The 22,161-nt window shown below is 34.2% G+C and overlaps 1 protein-coding gene across 2 annotated transcripts in view; it reads right to left on the bottom strand.

Annotated features, from left to right (window-relative positions):
- KIAA0825 overlaps positions 1–22,161 on the bottom strand; it is a 240,925-nt gene that overhangs the window by 176,452 nt on the left and 42,312 nt on the right. For both annotated transcript variants that reach the window (XM_079331351.1, XM_079331352.1), the window contains 2 exons: positions 19,600–19,768; positions 13,583–14,252 (listed from right to left, as the gene is read on the bottom strand). In XM_079331351.1, the coding sequence (XP_079187477.1) occupies positions 13,583–14,252; positions 19,600–19,768 (839 nt within the window). The remainder of the gene's footprint in view (positions 1–13,582; positions 14,253–19,599; positions 19,769–22,161) is intronic.

Here is a 22,161-nt window from a genome sequence, read left to right as displayed (position 1 = left end):
AAGAAATTTTCCTAAGATCTGAAGGACATGCCACCCTTGTCGAGGAATAAAGCTGTCCATTTTACCAGAGACCATTTGGCTGGATGTAGCTGGACAGATGGTAGCATAGAATTTCACTTCACCAGTGATGAAGTTGAGAGGTGCCCATATGAATTCTAAGACAGCTAATAAGTTAATTAAACCATTTTTCAAGCAACACAAAGTGAAAGACATTCTAAAAAACACTTGATTATTGTACATGACCTTCTCCTAAGTACTTAAATTCAGTAGCAAGGTATCTGCTGTTATCTTAGCACTTTTAAAGAGTTTTCCCTCATCTCTGAAAAGGAAGACACATGAGAAATAAGGCTGGGCTAGATCTAGATGACCTGTGTATTTCTGCTAACTTGTGATTTTATAGCAAGTTTCAAAAGTGATACTTTCCTCAAAGCTGTAGCTCTTGAAACCATTTAAAAAAGTGTTCCAACTCCCTTGGTTATAGTCTGGAGGCACTTAAAATCTCAAAAATAAAACCATGTATGAATGAGACCCCTAAGCTAAATGTAACTTTGTTGTTATTTTTTGGGGTTTTTTTTGGTTTTTTTTTAATGAGCACGGTACCTCAAATGTTTTAAAGAATTTTGAATTCACAACATCTCAAAAACTGAGTGCCTAATTCTGATTATTTTAACACATCCAGACATGTGATACAGTAAAGTATGGCACAGAAATACCTGCATCAGAGGTGAGCTGGCTCTGTATGTTAAAGAATAGCTACATTATGACAGTGTTGCTCTCGTATTAATTAGCCTTTACTACTCTACAGAGCCACATGGCTAAACTGCTTCTGAGACTTATGGTGGAATCATTGGAAAGCAACCTGATGACTGTTTTCTTCAGTGATTGCAGTGGGGATTTCTCCCGCAGCAGGAACCAAGGGTCTAAAACCCTCTTTAACAATTATACTATAAAGTCCCTTCCCAATGCACAATACATTAAATATCATTCATCTGTCCCCATTTCTAAGACTTGATCTCTAATATTGTTCTACTACAGACACAAGTAGACAATGTCAGGAATTTCATTCAATAAAGCTATATAAGGAAGAAAATAAAAAAATTAATAGTGTAATATTAAATTTAAAATCTAACTAAAACCTGCATACATAATAAATGGAATTATCATTTTGCTAAAATCCAAAAAGAAATAGCCTAATAAAGCAAAACAAACTCAGCTGCTGACAGTCACTGTATATACAAGTATTCCAAAATGTAAATTTTCAAAGTCATGCACAGGGAGTTACATACATAAATTCCATTAACAATAATGTGTTCCTCAGATCTCAGTAGTATTAACTTTTAAGTGATGCTATAACTACTAAAACAATCTTGCATTTATGACAGCATTCATCTGCACACTATCTCCTAAACAGAGCTTGTATATAAGTTGTATTATCCTTTCATTTGCATTTAGTAAAGATATATTCCATTTTTATGGACATCTGCTTACAATTTTCTCAAACTGCATGTTGGTATACAATTTTTAATGCAACTGCTAGGTTTAAATAATTGGTATTGCAGGATATAATCAGTAATTTGCTTATACTGTAAAAAGCAACTTAGTGTTTCTGCACAGCAGATGCAATACACGGTATTACACAGAACTAAATTATTACAAACAGTGCCAGCAGTTTTCTATACACAGCACTTAAGATAATTATAAAAAATCATCTTCATTACTGCAAGCTAGCATTTTTTTAACAGTTTAATTTGGATATGTTACAAGATACATTCAAGTCACATGGATACAATTACTGCAAACCTAAGAAGCTATAAAATGTTCCTAAACAAATCCCTTTGACCCTGTTAATGTCTGTTTCTTATTAATCTAAGGCTACATTGTTTGTAACATGAATTTTTATGGAATATGAAAAAAAAGGAAATCCCTTAACAGTTGTTATTGATTCCACCATTTACTCACTCAAAGATAAGTGCCATTTACAAAGCAGAACAGATGCAGATGCTGACAGAAATGTAAACAATTGTTGCATGGCTTACTGCCAGATCCTAAGCCAATACATTAAATTCCAAGTGAAGCACATTTTCCCTATAGATTGCACTTATTGCCACTTCATTTCCTATGTGCTCTGTGTCTCTATTGCTCTGCCTGGCACTAAGCTATTTTCAGTTTGTTGGTGACCCCTGAGGCCTAGTCCTACCTCACATAGCCATTAGAGAAGGGAATTGCATGTGTCTGACATGGTCTGAAACCAATTATTTGATATTTTCTTCAGAACGATGCCCAACTCTGTTGGGAATGAGCAATCATGAAATAATTTACCTCCTGATTTAATTTTTTTCTGCACAAATTAGTTGTAGCCTGAGCTAGCTATACACAGCTGCTTGTATCTCTGTCTTATCAAGATTCTACTTGAAATGGTGAAAAAGGAAAGAGTAGAGCTGAATAGAATATATTGGGGAATCCTGCTTTAAAAAGGCATTGACAAGTTTATCAGATAGACTGATCACATGTGCTCTCTGCTGATTGAAACTGACAGTCCTAGAAATAAATGTTAGTGATGTAAACTGTTATTTGAGTGGTTAAAGCTTTTTAAACACATCTTGCTTTGCAGTTCCCTGTTAGGTGCAGTGAGACCCAGGAGTTCCAGGATAATCTGTAAAATCAGCCTTCACAAAGAAACTACAAATTGGCATTTTTTGTCCATTAAAAAAAACAGAAAGATCTAAAAATGGTAAACATTTTCTTATTAGACATCTCTATTACTGTGTGACTACACATCCATACTGTGCATGTGGCAAAAAAATGCAATGAAGTAGGGGATCTCAACTTATGTATAAACATGATAAGCTTGCATAAATTTGCATATGTTTAATCAAGGGTCCCACACAGAGATGTCACTGCCAGATATCAAACAATCTCAGTGAAAACCACACTAACTTTTTGAAAGAAATTCACTACACATGAAACTGATTAAAATTTAAATTCACTAATTTTAATTTTTAAATTTTTGAATTTATTTTATTGATTGAAATTTATTAAAATCTGCTCCATAATGTCTTCTGAGTAAAATGAGATCAGTTTTGACCTCATTCCATGTCAGGTCACTAGATGTTTGCTACCAAATGCTAAAGTCCTTAATGAACGTTGCATGGGGAGGTTGGCCAAAATGAAATCTTTAATTGTAAATCTTGTTTACTGACCAACTGATGAATAAAAGTTCTGGAAACACAGGATGGAGAACAGGAACATTGAATCACACTCTGACTTCAAATTTATGTTGTCATCTTAAACAAGTGATCTCACAAATCTGACTCCTTGACAGCATGCAGCTCCTTTACAACCCTGAGGAACAAACTACAGAGACTTTCTGAAGGACTCTGAGCATGAAGTGCCTTGTAATCATGTTCAAGAAAATTACTTTATACACTGATACCTATCTCAGCTTGCTCTGAAACCAGAGACTCAATCTCCTCCTTAATTCTCAAAAGTATGCATAATCTCTAATAGATTACAAGACATTCCTATCATACACTTCAACAGTGTACACTTTAAACAATACAAATGTAAAGGAATTATTGTTTCTGAATTAGAACTAATCAACTGACTGGTCCTTTTAAGAAATTTAGCATCTGAAATCCATTAATTTTTTTTATAATTATCAAAATAGCAGACATTTTTTAATCATCCCTTCAACTAAAATGACTTTAAAACTTGTATACAGACAAGAGCTGCAGTTGTTTCTAGCAGTTAAGAGAGATTTTTAGGTGGTATTCCACAATTAATAATTTCTTCTGAAGTAGTACCTATTACCAAAAGGTTCTTTCCGAAAACTGCAAGAAATATGACAAAATTATGCTTTCAGAGCAATTATACTTCTCAGAGATCTGAAACAATATTTTGGCCTTGCCAATGACATAAACTGATTCCACAAGCATTTTTTGATTTTTCTTGACTACACTGTGGGCTGAGGGAGTTATCACATTCTCTGAAGTCTTCACAACTCACACACAGAAAACACCAAAGTAGAATGTTTTAAGAGAGTATAAAAACTAAGAAAGCCTACTGAAAATAACTAAAATTAGCACCTACACTGAAACAGCAATCTTTGAAGAACTCTAAAAGTTGATCTTCCTTAGCCTTTGCTGAAAGAGAAATTAAGGACTGCCAGGTCTGTCAAACCTCCTCATGAATTCTAACTTTCATAGGACTTGCTTGTGTTTCCCTGAAAATCATTTTAAAACACTTGGCTGATAAAAGACAATTCCAATGTGGATTTGAAAACACAGTAATCAACATATTTACTTTAATCTGGCTTGCATTTTTTTAATGCCTGCAAATGTAAATGCCTGCTAGCTGAATTTCAATGCTTCTGCATCTACATTCACAGAGGCTGGGTCTCTCACAGATTGGCTCATTACACTGGAACTACTCTACTCAGATTAGATTGTTAGGAACCTCCAAACAATCAGTAATTTCTATCATGTGTTGATCATTCTTTTCTGTAGGAAGGAATATGCATGATATTAGATACTATGTATCCTTGAAAATAGATTTAAGTGTCTGTGTCATTTCTGCTTCTCTTACTCCAACATATGAACAGAGCCAGCTCTAATTTGTTCAAATTAGATAAAAAAATACAGCTAGAGCCATTCTTCTTATTTTTGCTTCCTGTGCCTTTGTATTTCAAAACCATAGTTAGGCAAAGTCATCACAAAATTCTCATGATTACTTTTCCAAGGAATATAAGCATCAAAAATAAATCTAGACAGGTAGAAAAGAGGGTAGACATTGCCATTTAAAAACATCTAGAGAAATGTTCCAAAATTCATGATTTTTAAGCAAATATTTTGTAGAAAGACTAATATACAAAGGAAGAATTAATCATGTGTCAGTAAGGACACAAGTTCCCACTCCCTGAGCTGAGATCATACAATTAAAACACTTCTTTATGCATGAGCTGATAGTATGGTGCATAACAGAACACATGATTTCTGTGTCACAGGAATTGCTGGAATTTTCCAGCACATGAACAGAAAGTCACAAAAAAGTACACTGTCCCTTGTGCTAGAGTACAAAGATCTGGTTCTAAGCCAGAGGATGATCAGCATGTGATTCTACTGAGGCAAAGGAAACTCTTTTGGAAAATCTGTGACCAGTAACTGATCTTATTTCAGAGAGTCCATAGTATTTCTGGGCACTATGTGCTAGCTTTCTAATTAAGAAGTTGGACTGGGTTTTAACCTCTAGGTCAGATAGACCAGAATATATCCACTACCTTGCTCTTTTCAGTAAATGTAGTGAAAAGTACTGAAAAAATGACCAAAAGCTTTATTCTTCAAAATCTCAGTATATACAGCGGCCCCTGGATTGAAGATAGAGGGGTTTTTAAAAATTATAAGACCAAGCCTTAGTGAAAAGGGTAATAATATTCTAATTTAATATGTTACAACTATCTTGTGGGCATGACACTGTTCCCGAATTTAACCACCTATATTACTTTTCAAAACAAACTATTGTGACTAAAATAATTTTGAATCTTTACTGTACAATTTTTACAACAGAAGAGGTTGTCTTTCTTGACAAAAATCAGTCAAGACCATCTCATTAACTTGTGATTAATGACGGTAGATGGACATACTGAAAAGACTCCTGCAACAACTTTCTTTGAATCAATTCTGCAGGAGCATATTTTAAAGATATTTTTGAAGTGTTCTCTAATCTGCCATAGTCTTACACAGTCCTCTTCATGCAGGCCCATATTCTGAAGTAAAAGAGAGACTTTCATGATAATTGTCCCTCAGATTTTGTCACTTTTTACTATTAAAGAGGAAACTACAGTATATAAATGTCAAATTGACTTCTGAACATTCACAAAATGTCAGACTATAGAGTAAATCAGTTTTCATCTTTTACACTTGGGAGGAGAATGCACTGATTAGAGAGCAGAGTGAGTTAAATGTGCTCTTCATTCTGAGGAAGAAAATGCAGGTATGCTGTGAAAACACAAAGGAAGGTGATTAGCTGGTGTTCACCAATTGTGAAAACATTTTGAAAAAAAAATATACCAAGAATGAAACTATGTGCCTTTCAATCTCTGAAGAATTATGATTTGAATACTTGTTTAAAAAGGTGAAGTGGAAGAACTTCATTAGGACACAACAGTCTTAAAAAATACAAACCAAAATATCATCAAGAATTTAATGTTTAAAAAATATTTACATCATTGTAAAAGCAAAGTTTAATAAGTAAATAACAAGATAATAAAATTTTGGAATAGGCATATTTTCAATATCACAAAGAGTAAGTAAGGAAATTTCACTGCCCATTGTCATAATTTGGACTTAATAAGCAATTTCAAGCAAAAAGATGCTCTAAAAACTTGGAAGGTCTTCAGGCACACTACCCACTTTGCAATTATGCCAGTACACCTGACATTTCAGTAACTTAGATACTGTTATCTTTCACCCTACTATGAGCTTAAAATGTAACAAGCTTAATTCTTTTGCAACATTTATGAAATGTCATTCTCACAATAGAAACACATCTGTGGTCTTATGGATATTATGTTCATATAGCCTTTTAGAGTGTACATCCATTTTACTAAAACTTCAACTCTGCATGTTCAAACAGATGATTTTATTTTCTTCTCAGCACTATTCATATTTTCATTTAATATAGCTGAGCAGAAGAAATCAAACACAATACTTAAAATGATAAGAAATAAGTAGTATGTGACAAAGAAGCTATAAAACACATTATTTCCTATATTAAATTTAAGGATATTTATTTTGTTTTCCCCTGAGTAATGGGATCTTGTTATGCCTGTCAAAACTTCATAGGAAAGAAATCTGTATCACATCAACCAGTATGTCCACTGATTTTCAATTTCAACTTCGTATTTTAAATTCCCACCAGCACTATTTGCTCCATTATTTTCAACAGGTGACAAACCTACTGAATGTCTCAATGTTGACTGGTTCATAATAAAAAATTAGCGATCACTGGCATATAGAAAGCAAAACAATTAATGATTGCACTTCTACTCAATCCCTATGTGGCAACATTTTTGCTGTTGTCATTCTGTGTATTCTGCATAAGGGAGAAGTGCTATAGTCTTTCACCTGACACCTGTTACATCTTTCATGGATGGTCACTGTGGTTTTTTCCTCCACCTGTGTCAGGTATGGCAAAGATTGTGCACATAAGATTCACAGTATCTGAAGACAGGCTGAGACAGTTGAGTGGTTCAGCATGGAGAAGAGAGCAGGGAGCCCTTTCTAGTACCTGAAGGTGCTACAGAAGGACTGGAGACTAGGGCAGGGAGCGACAGGACAAGGGGAAATGGCTTCAAATTGAAAGAGGGTAGCTTTAGATTAAATGTTAGGGTTGAATTCTCGATTGTGAGGGTGATGAGGCACTGCCACAGGCTGTCCAGAGAAGCTGTGGATGCCCCATCCCTGGAAGGGCTCAAGGCCAGATTGAACAGGACATTAAGAAACCTGGTCTAGTGGAAAGCGTTCCTGCCCATGACAGGGGAGCTGGAAATAGAAGATCTTTCAGGTCCCTTCTAGCCCTTACAATTCTGCATATATAATATATGTGCAGAGCAGTCAAGGGGTCAGTAGTTGCAATGGTCACTTGCACACAGGTACCATCCTTTCTGTATCTTGTTTTATATAGGTCCCTAATGCCCTCTTCCCACAGAAATTATGTTGCCAGGCACTTTGCAGTGGGACAGAGAGATCAGAAACAGATGACAGAATGAGATGCCAAGCAGGCAGCAGTATAATGGAAGCACGTGAAGAAACTGCTGGTCATGCACAAACAGAAAGAAAACCAGCATGTCCACAGGAGGGGATGAGCAGGTTATTGTGGGTCTCCTGGGGTAAGAAAAAACATGAAGAGGGACATGCAAGAAAGCAAGGAGGATGAAGTTCCAGTTTTTATTATAACTTCCTTATTTTTGTCTTTATAATGTCTAATAATCAATACGATAATTATGCGGGTCTTCAAATACCCTGCAGTTTAAATTTATGAAAAAAAAAAAAAAAAAAAGCCAGTTACAATATTTTCCATAATTAAGTTCTGAAACTTCGTAATTCTAAACATTTGGCCCTTAGGAATACATTGCACATTTAACTGTGTAAAGTGAAATCTTGCTTGTACCAGCCCAAGGATTTGGACAATAGAATGAATTTGATCTGCAGAGGCAGGATGTCATACTGGATATTATCATCTGTAATCTATATGGACTCCTTTGAATTATGTACCTTCCAGCACTTAAGAAAGATGCAACAGCACTTCCGGGACTGAACAGCAGCAAGTCAAGTGACTAAAACACTTTCCCCTTTCACCCTCATACTTGTAAAAAAAAAACAGATAGTGGACTACAATCAAGAAAACATAGTAGCAAATCAATTGTAACTACAGCACAAATATTGTAAATTATCAGCAAAAGTCTATCTGTAGAGAAATATCAAAAAAGTTGCAAAGATATAAATATTAATTACATTAAGCCAGGTTTGGAACTCTTTAATTTCCAGATATAAATGGAAGATGAATTATATGAAAGTTATTGAAATTATTCCCAGATGTGAAGAGATGGGGTATTTTGAATCGTGCAGGCACTAAACCAGGAAGTATTAATACTATTTTAAGTATAATTTGCAAGAAAAGACAAAAATCATAGAAGATTGGTTGTAGGCCATAACAGTGGCTATTGAGATTGCAAACCAAATGAATGTAAATTATACAGAAGGAAAAAAGCAAGTCTGAAACTAAAGCTCTTAATTTGAAAAAGAGGAAATTGTAAACTAGGGGGAATAAAACCATATGCACATAAACATAGTAGAAAAAAAAAATTAAGTTAAATAGGCAAAACCCAAAACTTATCTCTTTAGCAAATTGCTGGAAATATGCAAGTGTAAGTGAGCTTAAAATATGTTTTCCTCACCAAGTACTTCATTTTAACATCCCAAAGTTGTCTTCACTCCAAGTTACTCCAGAGGCTTTTTCTCTTCTTGCTCTCAACACCACTGCACAAATGCAGCTCCTATAAATGATACTGTGTTCTTCTATTCAAGATTAGCTAAATGCCATATTCATTTTAGTTGTTCCACAAAAACAACATATTCTATAGGAACTCATGAACATTTAAAGAAAATAGATTTAAAATATATTATTATATTCTGAAAAAAAAAATTATATTCTGGTTTATATTTTGGAGAAAGACAAGAGAAAGGAAGCCTACTGGACTTCTAACTAAAATGGCATATGCTGGGGTAAAAGTGTAATACATTAATATTAAAGGATATCTCTGAAGGTATTTTAATTATTTTCTAGCTACAAATGTCCTTAGTCAAACAACCATCACTTTAGTTTGCCTCCAATTTGCAATCATATTTTTCTTAAAAATAATGAACAACTGATATTTAGCAACACATTTAATATCTATTGCCTCAGATTTGAAAAACAAAGTTCAGTTATGATTTTAAGTGCTTAAGGGTATCTGGAAAATTTGTGACATTTAAAAATATTAAATCAATCAATTTGAATATGTCAGAAAAAATAAAGTTCTAATCTCTGTTTCATTTTAACCACCAGAAATTAAAAAAGAAAACAGCTAATTAGTCTACATAAATATTTATACTCTATTTATATACAAAAACTATAAAAACAAAGCCAAAGAAAACCTTCCACTTATACATAAACTATTCATAATTCCATGGAGTTTCTTTGGCAGATGTCTTATCACATGTAAGAGTAGCTGTTTCTTCATCTAACAGATGACAAATTAATACAGGTTAGTCATGCCTGATTAAACTAGCTTAACATTTTTGCAAACAAAGGAACACAAAAAAGGTTCAAAAAGTAAAATTATAATACACAGACTTACAGCAAATCATTTCTGAGAAATACCACACTGGAAATCTTAGGAAGAAATTGTAAGTGATAACATGAAAAACAGCTGTGATTCTTTCCATGCTAAATATTCTCAATTTGATATTTTTGATGTACTTTTAAATACCACAACATTACATAAACTTTTGAAAGATGCAAACGATTAATAGGATAGAAAGTCTGAAACAAAAAAAAAAAAAAATCCCACTCATAATCAAAGAAACTTGAGAGAGTGGGTTGGGAAACATTCCTTGCATATTATTATAGCAAGTTGGAAACACTGATTATGTTCTGAGAATACACAGAGAAATTATAATTAATGTTATATAAAAGCCTCCTACAGTAACAGCCCAAATATTACTGGCTGAATCCAGCAGACAGGTTAAAGGCAATAAGAGGCACAGATCTAACAGGTAAGAGGATCAAGATGTAACATAAAATCACCTGCCTCCACTAGAGCTGGCAGCTGAGGATACCAAGTTCCAAAATTTGCCTCTTTTCACATGCCATTCTGACACCTTCTCTGTCAAGCCACACACTTCCTAGGTACTGATAAATGGAAACAATCTCTTTAGAGTATTTCACAAGTGACTGCTCTAGTACAGCATGAAAAGAAAAATGCCAATTCCTACTTCATAAATAGATTATTATATACGGAATAACTTTATTAAAGCTTGTTATACACTACATCTATTTTCCCAAAAGAAATAGGTTGTCTACAGAAAAGTTTCCTGAGGTTCTGGCACTGCTTTATTATTTTCTCTTATTTTTTTTCCTCTGCTGTATAGTAAGATCAATTACAGCAGTTCTTATGAGAAAAATAAAAAACAACACAATAAACATCAACTAAAAACCACATTACCCTGAGGATGGACTAAGCAAATGCAAACCCTTCTATCACCTCTGGGATAACAGTCCCAACAGAATGCCCTAGATTAAATTATTTTCATATTCTGAAATGTGCTGGTTTGAGGGTTCCCAGAGGGCAGAGGCAACATACATCAAAAAATAAGAAATACATCTGTCTTTCAGCTAAGAAAAAAACTTCTCTTTCCATCCTTCTCTTCATAATTATACACGAGGTCCTTTTGATACTTGGCAGACTGGGTATCACTGTCAAGGTAATCTACTAAAACTGTCTTTTAACCTAACCTATGTAAAAATAAATTTCCACTGTAATTTGTTGGAGGGCAACAAAGTACAAGAATTTATGAGATCCAAGCAGACAAAGCCACTTGACATTAAGAAACAGGCAACAAAGTACCAGATTTTAAGAGTTCCAAGCGGGAAAAGTGACTTGACATTAAGAACTTGTCCACCATTACAAACTTCTTAAAATATTTCCCAAATAGTTATTTCAATGTGAGCTGTCATGTGAACATTTTAATTGTAAAGGAAAAAAATGCATTTATATAACTTAGTATGGTACAAATGTAGTATATTCATACATCTATAGGAAAGAAATATCTTTCCAAAAAACTCTTCACATATGAGCTCATATACAAATATATTACTCAATAATACCTGTTTTAGTTACGATACAAGGATAATTTTTGCTTGAATTGATGAATAATACCAAATAATAGGCTATGACACATCCAGAAAATGAAAAATAAACGAAATCACACTCAAAACTTTACAACTCTGACCTCATATTTTGTTTTAGCCCTCTGATTTCTGATTTCACTATTGGTGCCTTATGGTTTCCCTGCCTGAAGTCTGCAAGAGCAGTTTTCTGCAGAAAACTAGTAGGAATAGTAGGAAACCAGTAGGCAAATCAATACCTACTTCCCATACTAACTTCTTGAAGTAAAATAACATGAAGGCAAGACTATGACAGCCTCTGTGAAGAAAGCAATCCTGAGAACTGAATGATGTTAATGAACATCAATTCTAAACACATTTTATGGGTGCTAAGGAGACAGCTGCTGCATCTGAAATCTGACATTTAATGAATTTTCAATTAAAATCTGGTCCAACAGTTATAACATAGTGAAATTATATTTTAATTAATTGCAGGAAATGTTTTAAGGTTGCAACCAAATCCTAAGATTTACTTTGTTTGTTTTTGCCTTCCTCTGTATTTTTGACTATACAAAAGAAATGTGCACTGGAAATCTGTACTGATAGATGTATCGGCACAAAAACATGCAAAGCCATATTCTGTGGCAAAAAAAAAAAAAAAAATTAAGCAAAGGAAGTTGTTAATAGATTGAATGATTGTTTTCTTCCATCTTGTAATACACAATTAAAGTATGACTTTTCAGAGAGACATGTTTGTGACCACTTTAAACTCCACATTTTAGATGTAAAATGGAGGTAACTGAACCTCCCCATCTTTGAGAGCTGTTTTGAGACTGAAGGAAAAATTTGGTTACAAACTTCTGTTCACTACAGGTAATTTTTTTGTCAGTGAATTCTTTTACTGAAGACTCACATCTCACCATGTAATTCAAAAACATATTTCTTGTTATTTGGTATCTCAACAGTATTCTGACACAACTTATTTTCATTGTTTCCCACCAACATTGCATTCCACAAGTATATACACTAAACTTCTCAACCTTTCAACTTACTTGTCTGCATGCTTTTTCTTTGCCTTTCACATGTTCCAATATTCCTCCATATTTCAGTTCCTGCTGAAAAATTATCTTTGCATTTCTTCCACTGGAATTTTTAGTTGACTTACGCTAACACATATGTTGACCTTAAAACTCAGAAGTGTGTAATTTTCTTCTGTAGAGACTTGACAAATCATCACCTCACTAATCCTTTCTCTACACTGCACAATTCAAAGATTTTTTGTTTCTGATCTATATTTCACATATTTCTAAACTTTTTATATTTTCTATGCGCAAATCACTTTATGGGAAGTTATGCTTTAAAACAAACAATTCCTGCACAGAGGCGTGCTCAGAACACTGCATTGAAAAAGCAATTACATACAATTGTGCAATATTGCTTTGGAAGTTTCTATTCTGCATTATTTTTTCTAAAGCATTGGTTCTTCCCTTTGGAAATTGGCATGTGAGACTTATAAATTGCAAAAAGAAAATATAGGAAATACTACATCAATAACAGATTCCCTTCCTGCTTGACATTTCTTGGAACAAGAAGAAATGATGAAGTGGTATTAATTCTAACTTGCTGTACTTTCACAAGACTTAAAAATGGAAATGGGTTTTTTGTTTGTTTCTTAGTTTGAGAATAAGAATCTGCATAGTAATCTTTTGGGTCAGCTCTGATGTGTGAATCAGTATCTGTTTCATGGACACATAACTGTATAGTCTTTCCTATAATCTCCTTTAAATGTCTGACAAAAAAAAAAAAAAAAAGTAGAAGACTGAAGAGTTTGTATTTATTTAAATCTGGATTAAATAGTTCTTATTCTAGTACATATTTCAGCAGCTGGAGTAAAACAGGCTGAAAAAAATTACTCTGACATGATAATATTATCCAATGGATTATAATAGGGTTTTGTTAAATTACATGAGTTATTCTCTCTCGCTTCTGCACCACAATTCTGACACAGTCTAGAATTCAACTGCAGTAATATGTTTAAAACATAAAGCTGAAATTACTAATTTTGGTATCTCTCTTCAGAGAAAATAAGTATATTTTAAAAATGTAGCATAATTAAAATAATATCTAACTAAAAAGAACATAAAGTAAGACTACTAACCCACAGAGTGAACTGTTCCTCTATGCTTCTTTGAGATCTTGGTTGCTTTAACTACGTGTAGAGCATTTTCTTTGAACTGCAGCTCACAAAGTCTTTCAAGAAGAACAGTCATTTCTTCAGTGATGGTATCCAGATAAGTCTCATTAATAAACTTTAATGATGAAGATGGACCAATAGTTCCACTTAGTATATACAAATCCTCTTTTATCATTGCGCACAATCTGGGTATAGAACTTTGGTAACCATGAACCACCTTATCAAAATTTGTTTCACCACAACTAGACAAAATACAGCTCTGCAGAAGATCACTAACCAGTTTATTCTGCATATTTTGATACTTCAATAAGACTTCTGATTTGGGATAAAGAAACAAAAGCTGCTGTACACACTGAGTTTTAAACTCCATTTGTTGTTGCAAAGCATTAGTGTTTGTTTCTTCTTGACTTTGCAGTCTATTTACTAAAAATTGTCGAAGATGCAATCTCACATCATCCCAGAGAGATTTCATATCCACAGCTGACTCATCCTGAATGGTATGAAGGGAAGATGTTAACTCAAAAGACGTCCCGCTTGCCGTACAGGGAAATGAGACACCACACTGACTAGAGAGATCCAGCAGGAAGTGAAGTACCATTTCTTCTTGATTTTTTTCATTCTTCAGCAAGCTTTGCTAACAAAGGTAAATCAGACAACATTTTAGAATTTTTTATTAATTCAGGTTCATTAATTGAAGCTTCATACTAGAGTTAAAAACTGTATTTCCGATACTAATTACCCTAATGGCAAATAAGATATGCAAGCAACAGAAATTATAAAACCCATGGAAAACAGGATTTATATGCGAATTAATTTTCTTGTCTACCTCTGCCAATAATTCACATTCATCTTCTCATCTTTTTTACATCCCCAACCTCTTTTCTCCATGAATTCTAGACCATAGTTCAAAGGAAACCCTTGGCAGCCTTTTTGTTGTCACAGCATCTTTTAAAGAAAATTGTATGAAAAAATTACTTAAGATTTACAAAGATAATGACAGGTTTTTCTCATAAAACCAAGCAAGGAATTTATAAAATGGTCCCTTTCTATGGCTCAGCAGGCAATCATCAAAAAGACCATTCTAAGGATAAGAAAGTCTTCCCAGGACTCCCTCTTAAAGAACTAAAATTGAAAACTTGTTAAGAATTAAAGAGCCTTAGATCACACAGGACAGAAGAATAAGAAGCTGTGTATCCCATCAAACCAAGATGCAGACTGATATATAGTGACCTCCATATACATCTATGCTGTATGGGTTGGAGAAGGCAGTCAGTTAAAGCAAGTGAAATCAAATGGCTGCTGTTCCTTCTTCATTTAAGTCTGAAGAGCTCTCTCTCAGTCCAGGTCTAGGATCTTTGACCTTAGAGCTGCTTCAGCTTCAAGAGGTCATACAGCAAATGGCAGCTCCTCTTGTCACAGCTCAATACTACCATCACAGTAAACTGAGTGGAATTGGTGGTATTCTTGATTTTCTTAGTTTCAGTAGGAAAGTCTCAAGTGGATGAGAATCTAGAAGCCCTCTCACTTGCTCCTTCATCTCTCATTGCTTCTCTCCAACAGAGAAAAGCATTGTGGCAATCCATCTCAGAGGGGTCCTTTATCTGGGCTTCTGTCATAGTTTCACCCAGGCACCAACCAAGCCCAGCTAGCCAGTTGCTCACTCCTGTACCAGCAGGACTGAGGAGAGAGTTGGAAGGGTAAAAACCATAAAACTCATGGGTTGAGAGATAGTTTAACAGGAGAAAGCAAAAGCTGTTCACACAACTAAAGCAAAATGAAGAATTAATTCATTGTTTCCAGTAGCAAGTAGGTGTTCAGCCATCTCCAAGAGAGCAGAGCCCCATCACACATTACTGTTACTTGGAAAACAAAGGTCATGACTCCTGACACAACCACCTTCTTTCTTCCCTGCACTTTATATACTGACCATCATGTCATATGGTCTGGAATATCCCTTTGGTCAGTTTGGGACACCTGTCCTGGCTGTGTCTCCTCCCAGCTTCCCATGCACCCCCAACTTCCTCACCAGGGTGGCAGTATGAACAGCACAAGGGCTCTGTGTAAGCCCTGCTCTGCAGTAACAGAAAAATCTCTGTATTATCAACTCTGTGTTCAGCAAAGATCCAAAACAGCCCTGTGCTAGACACTTGAAACCAGCAAAAGACTCCAAGTCATACTCCAGCCTATAAACCAAAGCTGGTGAAGAAACCATTGCTACCTTCCACCTCTAGCATTGCTGATTTATTTAACTTACAAATTTGTAGAAATTACTAATTTCATTTCTGTTACCATTTTGAAAGAGAAGTAAATTATTCAAGTTTGAGTAGGGTACTACATAAATGCAACCATTTCTGAATGCCAAATATTAAATTTTTCCCTTATAGCAAGATTTATCAATAGATAATTATGCTTCAGAGTCACAAAAATTTTTAAATTCAGAACTCTTATTCTTTATTCTGGATGCTTCAAACCTGTTACATACCTTAGATTAGATGGTTTAACCTTTCTGTTGCCCTCTACTCTCACCAGAGTTATTTGACAAAAATTAAAAACATCCACTTTCACTACATTACCTAATTCTGAATAATACACTGGAAGCATGATTGCCTCTCATAAAGTCTTAAAAATAATAGACCACCTATTTTTCTTCAAATTTAGATCTTTAGTTCAAAGTAATTCTTATTAATTCTTTTTACTTATAAGCAGAGATATGTGGAAGACAGAATATTAAAGGAAATTATTAGTTGAATACCATCCTACAAAAGCATGTGCATGTAATAGAAATATGTGCAACTGGTTCAGATCTTAAATCATATATATCTAAATGCATATACATAATACTGATCCAATTTTCTTTTATTATCTGCTGAACTATTCCACGAAGTTTAGTTGTCCCAAGGAAAATATGTTTCAAAGTGTAAACTGAAACCCTCATTACTAATCACTTTGTTGAAAGGTTGTCTCTTCACAAGTACACTTCTGGACTTTAAATGCTGGAGTTTTTTTATGAATCATGCTCAAATACTATGTTCTGAAATGTACAAAGCAAGAGAAGCTGCCAAAACAGGGCATGAACCTGATGCCTTCAATGGTGAATCCAAATGACCTTCCAAGCAAAACCCTAATGATGCCTTTTAAGGCAAAGCAGAAATATTTTTATATATCTAAAAATTGTTACAAGCCTTTTGTAATTTAAAACTACAGCATTAAAAACAGGAGCTTGCAGATGTCATTTTAGACTTAGTGATACTCAGAAAGAGGATCTGAAGTGAACTTTGAAGCTCTGAAAAGTGCCATCAAGTGTCTTCACACATTGCCTATATTGATATAGGATTTTTAATTTAAAAACTAACCTATAAAAATATTGCAAAAGATTATGCCAACAGTATTCAAGAGAAGAAGATCCAAATTAGTATCCAAAGATTTTGGAGAAGCATAAAAAGTTCCCTTTTGAGCACAGAAAGCACTAACTTTCTATGCTCAGTAACAACACAGAAAACCAGTTGCAGTTTACCAACTGGACTACTGCCTAGCATGGACAACTACCTACCATATCAATAAACAAGTTGTCCACACAATTACAGCAAGATGAAGGCCTGGTTAAAAAAAGAATCATTATTTTAGCAGGAACAGAATTTAATGAACATTGTGTTACTGCATATATTCCGCTTTTAAATACTGAGTTACAAGACAGTACATAGAATGACAAAATTTCACATAATTAACATTTTCAGGCCTCATGATAAAATTCTTGGTATCTTCATAAGAATTTACAAATGCATGATAATAACAATAAGCCTAAATACAGAAGTCCAGGTGTCCTGGGTTGATGCCCAAGAAGAAATTTTTACTGTTTTATAACTGCCCCAGCACCTTAAAACATAAATAAAATTCTTATTGAAATAAACACACATAATAAAGGATAGCAATGAATAGGAATATTGTCCTGAAGTAAAAAGAAGGTTCCTGTTACTGAATATCAATTATATATACTCAATTAAAAGCATGCAAGAAGAAATTATCTAATTAGTTCAATGGATATTGATATATATTTAAGAAAGGTCAGATCATAATAATATAATTAATGCTCAATATTATTGAAAATAGTTCACTGCAGACCTATTTCTGGAACTGAAGATTATCTACTGTGAATATGACTTCTTACAGACAGACTGCAGTACAGTCAGTGCTACAGATATAGACAGACAGATATGCTTTTCATCTGTAATCCCATCTACACAACAGGCCGGATTATCTAAGAAGTCATAAGCCTGAAAATAGTGATGCTGCTGAGAATAGAAAGTTGCTGAGCTCCAAAAATGTTTTCACGACAAACTGTGTGGAATTGAGACTTTCAGGCTTCTCCCTTGGCTGTCTGTTTAGCAGCCTGCCACAGAGCTGTTCTCAAGGCTTAACTGGATACTACAGCTCACAGCAAGACTGTCATGCAGTTAGTAAGCTCCTGGGAAGCTGGAGAGCTAGCAAGCACATTTTGTGTAAGATGGGGACATTTTAGTGTTTTCCAAACAAATGCCGCCATCTGGTGTTCAGGCATATGGGTTGAATAGACTTTGGAGGAGGAAGTAGCAGGGAATGGACAAGTCATCAGTGCCATGCCAGCTCCTGAGGGAATTCAGTAAGGATCTAATCGGACTAAGAGGAATAACAAAAGACTCCTAAAACAAGAACTTCACAGCCATCTTATTCTGGGATTCTCTAACTTCATCTAGATAAGTATGACATGTAGCAGTGTCTGATACCTTGACTGGGATGATTATTAACAGCAACATTCATACTGATCACTTTTGTCAGAAGAGAACAGAATCACCCTTCATCACACTAACACTAAAGACCTGGTGTCTCTAAAATTACTTCCTCATTTGACAAAGAACAGCACCCAGGAGAATCAACAGTGACTGAAAGAGCAACAAGAGTTAAAGAGTTAAAAAAACAAGAGCTGATTTTATTAAGCTTGTGCTCTAGCCAGGGAAAACACTCCATTTTCTCTACAGTTCTCCTCTTCCATTATAGCTAATCTTAGCCTAACGTGTTCATGGTACACAATTAAACCATGTCACAGAAGTGACAAAGAATAATCATTGGAGACTGTTTATTTGGTTTGACCTCATATATGTATGTGTATCGTATGGAATGTACACTTAAAAAGTTTATATATAAACTTGAAGACCATAATTTAAAGAGGGATCAACCTTCACTCATCTTGCCAATTCAATTTCCTAAACTTCCATTTCCACATATATTCAAATGAAAATTTTTAATAAAAATTTTGGATAAAAATACAATCTAAAATGATGGGACTTTTCACTGAAGTGAAATTTGATTTCTGGTTGCATCTAGTTGTACAACTTGGTAGAACAAAGCATGTAGCTCCCATGTTTATCATTGGGAAGCATAAAATTGGAGAATCACTTGGATTGGAAGGGACTTTCTTAAAGCTCTTTTTGTACAATCCTCCTACAACAAGCAGGGACATCTTCAACCAGACAAGGCTGCTCAAAGCCCAGCCCAACTTGGCCTTAAACATTTCTAAGGGCATCTACCACCTAGCACTCTGGCCACATAGGTAGGAAGTTCATGGTTAAATAATGCATAAAGGACAGTAACAAATATTAGCATAGTTAAACTCATACTGATACAACTGAAGAATATGCAGTAACACTAACAACCTCAGAGCAGTCAGTAATTTCCAGTGTTTTTTTAATCAACATGTGTTTTATAAAACAATCCAAGCAGTGCTGAACATATGGTAGCATCTGTGAAAAGATTTTGTTCTAAGTTTGTCTATTTAAAGCTTGATCAAAAGGAAACATAACACCCTGCTGCAGACATAAATTTATGAACCATTCTTACAACATTAAAAACTGAAATGAGAAAACTAATTGAATTCACCCACCCACTCTCCTACCTCCAATCGTATAACCAACTTTCCAACATTAAAGTCTTCAATAAAAGAATTTTACCAGGGTCTTAAGGAACTCCAGCAGCTCTCCGTGGTCTGTAGAAGAAGGTCTGAGAGAACTAAAATTGCAGTTATTTAGCCACTGAATGCAGTCAGTTGTGCTTTGGAGTACTTCATCTGTACATAATTCATTTACGTCTGATTGTAGGTCCTTAAGACACTTTTCTATGCTAAAAAAAGAAAAAAAGAAAATCACAGGATTTTTCTTCATAATTTGGAAACAAAAGTATTTTATATAGTCCATATTTTAAACAGAAAAGCTACCTAAAATTAAGGTAACACTAGTCCTTCCTTATCATGGATTAAGCTACCCTCACAAAATAAGAACTGAATTTGCAGAATTAACAATTAACATGTTAAGTACTGTTGAGCTACAGCTACAGCTAAAAAAACTTTCCTTCAGGCCAGACTGTACTATCCTCAGCAAGAGTATGTATGGCTTCATTTTCAAACAATCTTACTCTTTTTAATAAAGTAGTTAATGAATAAGACATTATCCAACCTAATATCTGGTCCTTGGTGCTTAATTAGCTAAAGTAGAGACTATGAACTGAATCAATTACTGTATTCAAAGGTGAATGTGCCATTCAGATCCTTTAGCAATCAGCAGTTGTTTTATAAAACATAAGATACATTAATAACTTCTTAAAGACCCATTGACATCACAGAAAATGCACAGAAAAGAATTTTAGAGCTAGTTGTGCTGAGAAAGCAGATCTTTTCTTTCTTGTTTTGTCATTAGAATATCTGAAAGAAAACAGACTTTGTTTTCAAGGAGCTGATCCACTCCTTAAAATTCATCTAGAATCATAACTCTTTTCATGAAACCAGATGTGTCTATTAAGTTATTACAGTGATTTCAGTTGCAAAGATCACAAGAACAATTGAACATAAAGAATTATTTTATTGAACATCCAGAATTATTTTATTTCTATTTGTGTGGACACTTAGGTGAAAATAAAAGAAAACAAAACAAAAAAATCCAAAACAATCTAACTCTTTATTTTCTTATAAAAGCACTTTTTTGGTATTTAATTTTTAGATTTTTTTCAAAAGCAATGCTGAATATTTTATACAGTTTCAGTTAGAAAATAGAATTTAGATCTAGGCAAAACTAGGTTGAATAGCACAACAATAAATTCCAGTTCTAAACTTGACAAAAGATTGGCAAGTATCTTTTTAGCTTGTGAAACCTATTCTCAGAACTATGAAACTAAATGCCTTCTTCCTACACTTTGGCTCCTGGGACACTGTCAAAGGCTCTTATTGTGCTGTGCTGATGTATCTCAAACATACCCAAATAGATTACAGCATTGTGCAATACAAAAGACACTACTGTTGTTAGATCTGTGTCAATCTACTACTATTATGAGTGAATTCCTACATGTATCTCTGACATGAATCTGTGAGCAAGCTAATAAACCACAAGCTACGAATCAGCTACAGCCTTCTCAAGACCAGACATTTTGGTAATTGGTCCCAATACTGATAAGGGGATTATATGGATGGATTTCAGTGCCACTCCCCAGCTCCCTACCTCCCCCACAAGTATAAAGCATGATAACTATGTTCCTTTTATTTAATCCTTTTATCCTCCCAAAATAAACATTTAATTAGAACCAAAGCTGTTTTTTATTGAATAAACATCATGTTTATTTACAGCATGAAGAATACTGTAGGTAAACAGGGTCTCAAAACCCCTGCTGCATCTTACTAAGAATTTTGTCAACACAGAATTTGGTTATAGTTACATGAATTACATTAATTTAATATTTAGGAATATGTTTACCTTTAGGGGGAAAAAAAGAAAGTATTATCTGATTTCAGAAAGGAAGCATTTCAAGTAAAAGACTTCCGTTAAATATGACTAAAATTATTCTCACCACCTATCAAAAACTTTATAATTTCATACCAGTGTAGGTAGAATGAGACTTTGATTTCCTGGTTTAGAAAAGCAATTTGCAAGTTTCAGAAACTGCAAACAGAAATGTAATTTTGATGTGAAAAACATGCTGAATGTATTTAATTAATTTTACTCTTAAAAATACAATTTTTTGAAAAGGCATATAAAGTGCTAAATTCCTGTTTTCCCAATAATCTTTTTACATTAAGTGAAAATGCATGTTTTTTTAAGTTCAGAGCAGCAAATTAGCTCATTTTTGGAACATACTGAGGCATTAATCCAGATGATGTCAACTGACATTATATACATACTATGGACGTGCAAATTCAACAGTCCTCAATGCATTTTTTGTCCACAGATGACTCAACCTTTTTTTTTTGGAACCTGGGGAACTATTCAGATACAGACAGAAAAAAACCCCAGTCATCAAACTACTAAGGAAGGAGTGGAATGTAAAAGCTCAAAGAAAAAAAAAAACCAACAAACAACAAACCTTCCCCTGTAGCAAAGAAACCTGATAGTTATGCTTGTATCTTGTTTTATTTTTTTAATTGACTGATTTTTCAAGAAACAAATCTTTCATCCCACACAGTAGTACCTTGAGCCTTTATGGGAACATATTTTCTGTGGCTAGTACTACTAGCATACCACCATGCAAGT

Source organism: Erithacus rubecula (assembly GCF_903797595.1).
Source record: "Erithacus rubecula genome assembly, contig: SUPER_Z_unloc_3, whole genome shotgun sequence".
NCBI lineage: Eukaryota > Metazoa > Chordata > Aves > Passeriformes > Muscicapidae > Erithacus > Erithacus rubecula.
This window is presented reverse-complemented; position numbering and strand designations above follow the sequence as displayed.